The 6,996-nt window shown below is 39.9% G+C and overlaps 1 protein-coding gene across 1 annotated transcript; it reads right to left on the reverse strand.

Annotated features, from left to right (window-relative positions):
- Positions 1 to 3,818: 3,818 nt before the first annotated feature.
- Positions 3,819 to 5,652, reverse strand: LOC101020649 (olfactory receptor 1L6). The gene is given in 3 exon segments (XM_003911270.5): positions 3,819 to 4,763; positions 4,766 to 5,167; positions 5,170 to 5,652. Coding segments are annotated over 3 exon segments (1,029 nt in total). The 5' UTR covers positions 5,345 to 5,652; the 3' UTR covers positions 3,819 to 4,311.
- Positions 5,653 to 6,996: the final 1,344 nt, after the last annotated feature.

Below are 6,996 nucleotides of genomic sequence, written 5' to 3' on the forward strand. Positions count from 1 at the left end.
CTGTCCCCAGAGGTGGAGTCTACAGAGACAGGCAGGTTTCCTTGAGCTGCTGTGAGCTCCACCCAGTTGGAGCTTCCCAGCAGCTTTGTTTACCTAGTTAAGCCTCAGCAATGGCGGGTACCCCTCCCCCAGCCTCGCTGCTGCCTTGCCGGTAGATCGCAGACTGCTGTGCTAGCAATGAGGGAGGCTCCGTGGGTGTGGGACCCTCCCTGCCAGGTGTGGGATATGATCTCCTGGTGTGCCTGTTTGCTTAAAGCGCAGTATTGGGGTGGGAGTTACCCGATTTTCCAGGTGTTGTGTGTCTCAGTTCCCCTGGCTAGGAAAAGGGATTCCCTTCCCCCTTGCGCTTCCCAGGTGAGGCAATGCCTCGCCCTGCTTCAGCTCTCGTTGGTTGGGCTGCAGCAGCTGACCAGCACAGATCGTCTGGCACTCCCCAGTGAGATGAACCCAGTACCTCAGTTGAAAATGCAGAAATCACTGGTCTTCTGTGTCGCTCGCGCTGGGAGTTGGAGACTGGAGCTGTTCCTATTCGGCCATCTTGCTCCCCCCCCGATTTTCTTGTCTTAAAAATTACTCTTTTCAGTTGATCTTTTCAAATCAGACTCTGAGTAATGTCCACATGTTACATTTTTGTCACTGTGTTTTTTAATATATACCAACCCCATGCCTTTTTGGTTATTATTTATTGGTACCTTATTGTTAGTAATACTAAAATTAGCTGGTAATTCTCTACCTCTTCTCTGCCTCTCTCAAAATACCTGACTTAAAATAATACTTCTTAATTTCAAGTTAATAATAGGCAATAAGCAAACTTATTTTATTCTTTATACCCTCCTCTCATTATTCCCACATTTTGTTTATTGTATGTAACTACATAGTCAGAGCATTTATCCATGAACAGTATTCTCTTACCTTGTAACCATCGTTTAATGTTAGTTCTACAGTTAAATATATGCTTCCTGTTTATCACCAGTTCTTAAGTTGATGTCTCTCCAGTCATTTTGGTTGCCTAAAGCTTATTCTGTGGTAAGTTCCTTAAGAGTTCCTGAATAGTGAAAGTAGCCCTTATATTTGAAAGTAATTTTAGTTGGATATGGAATCTTGACTCATCTATTATTTTCTTGAGGATCTTAATATCCAGAATCTACAAGGAACTTAAAACATTTGCAAGAAAAAAATAAACAACCCCATTAAAAAGTAGGCAAAAGACATAAACAGACACTTCTCAAAAGAAGACATTTATGCAGCCAGCAAACATAAGAAAGGAAGCTCAACATCACTGGTCATTAGAGAAATGCAAATCATAACCACCATGAGATACCATCTCATGACAGTCAGAAAGTCAAGGAACAACAGATGCTGGTGAGACTGAAGAAATAGGAACACTTTTACACTGTTGGTGGGAATGTAAATTGGTTCAACCATTGTGGAAAATAGTGTGGCAATTCGCCAAAGACCTAGAACCAGAAATACCATTCAACCCAGCAGTCCCATTACTGGGTATATACCCAAAGGATATAAATTATTCTATTATAAAGATACATGCACACGTATGTTCATTGCAGCACTATTCACAATAGCAAAGACATGGTATCAGCCCAAATGTCCATCAATGATACATTGGATAAAGAAAATGTGGTACATATACATCATGGAATACTATGAAGCTATAAAAAGGAACAAGATCATGTCCTCTGCAGGGAAATGGATGGAGCTGGAAGTTATTATCCTCAGCAAACTAACACAGGAACAGAAAACCAAATTCTGCATGTTCTCACTTGTAAGTGGGAGCTGAACAATGAGAACACATGGACACAGGGAGGGGAACAACCCACACTGGGGTCTGTCTGGGAGTGGGGAGGGAGAGCATCAGGATAAATAGCTAATGCACGTGGGGCTTAATACCTAGGTGATGGGTTGATAGGTCCAGGAAACCACCATGGCACACATTTAGCTATAGAACAAACCTACACGTCCTGGATGTATCCTGGAACTTAAAACCTACATGTATCCTGGAACTTAAAATAAAAATAAGTTAAAAAAAAAAGTAAGTTAATGTTCTCAGAACTAAAGAACATAATTGGATTTATAAGTTAATGGTGGCATAATTAATGAATTTATTTAATGTATATGTAATATACATATAATTTATGAATATATTTATTTAATATAGATATTCCTAACATTCTGAAGTAGCTAACTGAACTTTTTGGTTGAGCATGAGAAAACTATGGCACATAAATTGAGTAAGTAGAAATGGTACATATCTTCTAGGCCTGCATCCCACAAACCAAATGATCAGTGAGAGATAGTGGTGAAAAACAGGTGTGCCTGTACAAACATGAAGGTATTGCTTTGGGTTTCTTTCCTAGCTTTCTGTTTACTCCCTTATAATTAGGAGCACGTAGTGAAAGCACTAGCAGGGACCTTGATGTTGGAACCTAGGCATCCCTGTATTTCCTTGGACACTATTCACCTCTTACTAAATCTTTAAGGCCAAAAAACTTGTATTCAGCGTCAGGTCCTGCCACACAAGCTTGTAACCTAGAAAAGCAGATGGTTGTGGGAACTTGATGAAATAACTGAAGCAGAAAAATTCCAGAGAGTGTGTAAGTCTTACATTACTATTGTTATTGACAATAACACAATCCAGAAGAATTGATGAAGCAACTAATTCACACTGATGTGTTTGTGTGTTAATATAGTTGGGTAGTAGTAATTAATGCTGTTTATCAAATACTTCTGGCTTTCTATCTTAGAGGGACATAGTTGGGTTGTGCCTCCCAGCTGCCTTGTGTTTGAGTGGGGTCATGAGAGGGGTTTTGGACAATGAGTTATGGTCAGAAGCGCCAGTGTGAAACCTCCAGTGTGAAACCACCAGTGTGAAACCTCCAAGAGCCTTTAACTGCCAGTGTGAAACCTCCAAGAGCCTTTCTTAGCTTCTGGCAGAGTGATGATTAATGTTTTCAATGGTGACTACTCCATGATCTTGGTTCTCTGCATGTTGAAAATAAGTAGCACACTTACGTTTTTCTATGGTGGACATACAATGTGAATGATAAATAAACCTTTGGTTTTAAGGTTCTAAGACTTTGAGGGTGAGTGTTTCCATAGCACAACTGAACTTTTTCCTAACTGACACTAGCTTTTTCTAGGACACAAAGGCAGCTTGGTAAGGATGCTGGATATATGGAGAAAGGAAGAATTAAGAGTGAAGGGAAAAGAAATTGGGTACTGAGCCTTCACACTGTCATGAAACTTAAGTGTTGGTGGAGAGAATAAATGTGTTTTGTAGATTCTTCTGTCTTTCCAGCCGTATTCTCCTTTCTCTCAAACTGATCAAACCTCAGCTTTTCATTGTCCTCAAACACATTGCAGTGCTTATTGTCTCCACATGCTTGGGTGGTTTTCACTATTTGAAATGCTTTGCAGATTTCCTCGTCTTTTGAAACTTCTTCTTTCAAAATTCAGTCCATCCTTCAAGATGCCATTCCTTCTAGAAGTCTTACCCAATGACCTATCAAACCCATGTAGTTTCTTCTTCTTAAAATTAATGGGTTTTATAAGTCGTGGTGGCTCACCCCTGTAATCCCAGTACTTTGGGAGGCCAAGGTAGGAGGATCCCTTGAAGCCAGGAGTTCAAGACCTACCAGGGTGAGATAACATGACCTTGTCTCTAAAAAAAAAAAAAAAAAAAAAAAAAAAAGTCGAGTGTGGTGGCATGTTCCTGTAGTCCCAGCTACTTGGCAGGCTAAGGCAGGAGAATCATTTGAGCCCAGGAGTTTGAGGCTGCAGTGAGCTATAATCGCACCATTGTACTCCAACCTGAGCAATAGAGTGAGATTATGTTTCTAAAAAAAAAAAGCCATGCACACACAAGAAGAACAACCCTCCGCTGCCAAACAAAAAACTAATAGGATTTAAACTCCTTGACTGCTAGCCATTGTCAGGCTTATAGACAAGTTATTTGGAGATAGCTTTATTTTTCTATATGGTTACCAATCTAATGGAGATAGCTTTATTTTTCTATATAATTGCCCATCTATTGAGGAGGCAATACTCAGCTTTCAAAACCTGAAACCTTTTCCTGAAATCTGGATTCCTAACAGTACCTAGCCTGAGACTGAATATGTATTTGGTTAAGATCATTGATAGAAACCAAGTGTTTTGCTCCTAGGTCAATTCTCTTACTGGTATCCAACACCAATTTTCATGACCTCTTTGAGTGCCACATGGAAAATAGTAAGGAAGAATAACCCGATAATCTCTTAGATCATGTCTTAATTATGACATATCAACATTTTGTGCCTTTTACCAGTAAATTCTGTCCCATAATTTCTTCAAACCCCTTTTCATATCTTTGTTCCTAAGGCTGTAGATGAAAGGGTTCAGCATGGGTGTCACTACTGTGTACATAACTGTGGCTACCCGGTCCCTAACCACTGAGTACATGGACAGGGGCCTAAAATAGACATAAATAATACTCCCCATAGAAAGGGATACTGCAGTGAGGTGGGAACCACAGGTAGAAGACCTTCCCTTCCCGGCTGCAGAGGGGATTCTGAGCACAGTGACGATGATTCGCAGGTAGGAGAAGATGATACACAGGAAGGGGGTCACGATGACAGCTAAGGTCTCAGTCATGACCACCATCTGGCTGGAGGATGTGTCAGAGCAGGACAGCTTTAGCACAGGCTGGGTGTCACAGAAAAAGTGCTTAATGATGTGAGAGGCACAGAAAGACAGGCGAGACATAAGTAGCACAGGGAATGTAGGTGGGAGATGCTGCAAGAACCCAATAGCATGAGTAGGCAATGCCGTGGGTTCATAACCACATCATAGTGTAAGGGGTTGCAGATGGCCACCAGCCGGTCGATGGCCATAGAGGCCAGCAGGTAGCTGTCAGTGTTCCCAAAGGCCATGAAGATGTACATCTGGACCAGGCAGCCCATATAAGAGATGACCTTTGTCTCTGATAGAAAATTCACCAGCATCTTAGGCACTATGACTGTTGTGAAGCAGATATCCATGAAAGACAAGTTGCTGAGAAAAAAGTACATAGGGGTTTGGAGCCTGGGGTCAGAGTAGATGGCCAGGATGATGAGCACATTCCCCACCACGGTGACCAGGTACATGATGAGGAAGATGGCAAAGAGAGGTTTCTCAGCTGAGGGTTGGAAGAGAGGCCCAGGAGGATGAAGCCTGAGGTGCTGCTGCTGTAATTCTTTGTCTCCATGTCTCTGGACTTCCTGGATAGGGTTTGGAGAAGCAGTGGGAGAGACGTAAAGGGCAGTTTGATCAAGACAGCTTCCTTCATAAGTTTAAGCCTGTAAAAATAGCTCATAGCCCTTTGTTATGGTTTTTAAGAATATTTACTTTAAGAAACTATGGAGAAACAGGTAGTAAAATCCAACAAGGGAACAGTTAAAATTATCCAAGCTGTCTCCTAAACTAGAAACTAAAGATTTTCAATTTTCCATTCCATGCTTATGGATCGGGAGAATTAATACAGTTAAAATGACTATACTGCCTAAAGCAATCTACATACTGAACATAATCCCTATCAACATACCAATATCATTTTTCACAAAATTAGAAAAGAGCAATTCTAAAATTCATATGGAGCCAAAAAGAGCCAGAATAGCCAAAGCAATTTTAAGAAAAAAGTACAAAGTTGGAGGTATCACATTACCTGACTTCAAAATATATTACAAGGCTATAGCAACCAAAATAGCATGTTGCTGTATAAAAACAGACACATAGATCAGTGAAACAGAATAAAGAAATAAATCAATATATCAAAGGGATACCTGCACTTCTATATTTATTGCAGCACTATTCACAATAGCAAAGATCAACCTAAGTGTCCATCAATGGATGAATGAAGAAAAGAAGTGGTGTGTGTACATGTATATGTACACACACACACACACACACACACACACACACACACACAGAGTGGAATACTATTTAGCCAAGATAAATAATGAAATCATGTCATTTGTAGCACCATGGATGGAACTGGAGGTCATTATTTTGAGTGAAACAAGCCAGGCACAAAAATACAAATATACAAATACAAAAATATAAAGCACAAAGCACTAATAGCACATGTTCTCACTCATAAGTGGGTGGTACAAATATGTACATAGGATCATTGTAAGTGGAATGATGGAAAATGGAGACTCAGAAGAAGTGGGGGTCAGGAGTAAAAGGGGAATTAATGATGATAAATTGCCTAATGGGTGCAATGTATGTTATTTGCATGGTAGATACCCTAAAAACCCTAACTTGACCACTGCACAATGTATTCATGTAACAAAACTGTACTTGCACCCCATAAACTTATACAAATAAAAAATAAAGGCTTTTCCTTGTGTTCTTCGGAGCTTCTATGTGGCTTAATTTGTCTTGAGTTCTTCTCATTTCCCTTTCTGAAGATTCTTCTTAGGTTGTCTCTTGACCAACTTCTTAGCTTCTTTTTTTTTTTTTTTGTTCCAGAGGAAGTGGTTTCTGGGTCCCACCTTGAATGAGGATACTTTCATACAGGGTATCACCATGAATAAGACCCTTTCATTCAGAATCCTCTCCTGCTCATAGTTCTGGAGGTGGTGGTGATAGTTGAGATAGTACAATGATGAACATCAGACTCAATCAATACTCCTTACTGTCCACAGAATTCAGACGAGCCTTCCTTAAGTCTTCAGAGCAAAACTTGCTTAATGTATGTTCAAACCTTTCTGTTTGGTTAATAGGATCTGGATACTTTAATTTTAAGCTTTTGATCCAAAGATGTCACTCAAAATAGGAGTACTACCAGGAATAGCCTATGTTACTGTGATTAGTTTTTAAAATATGTTAACTTTTCTGATTATAAAATTATAACATCCTCTTTCTAAACATTCAAATATTACAGTATTATAAAACTTAGATCGTTAAGAGTCTTATTCTACCAGTATCATGAAAAGACCAGAAAAGGATGGCTCTTATTACCAC

This window comes from Papio anubis, unplaced genomic scaffold, assembly GCF_008728515.1.
Source record: "Papio anubis isolate 15944 unplaced genomic scaffold, Panubis1.0 scaffold121, whole genome shotgun sequence".
Classification (NCBI taxonomy): Eukaryota; Metazoa; Chordata; class Mammalia; order Primates; family Cercopithecidae; genus Papio; species Papio anubis.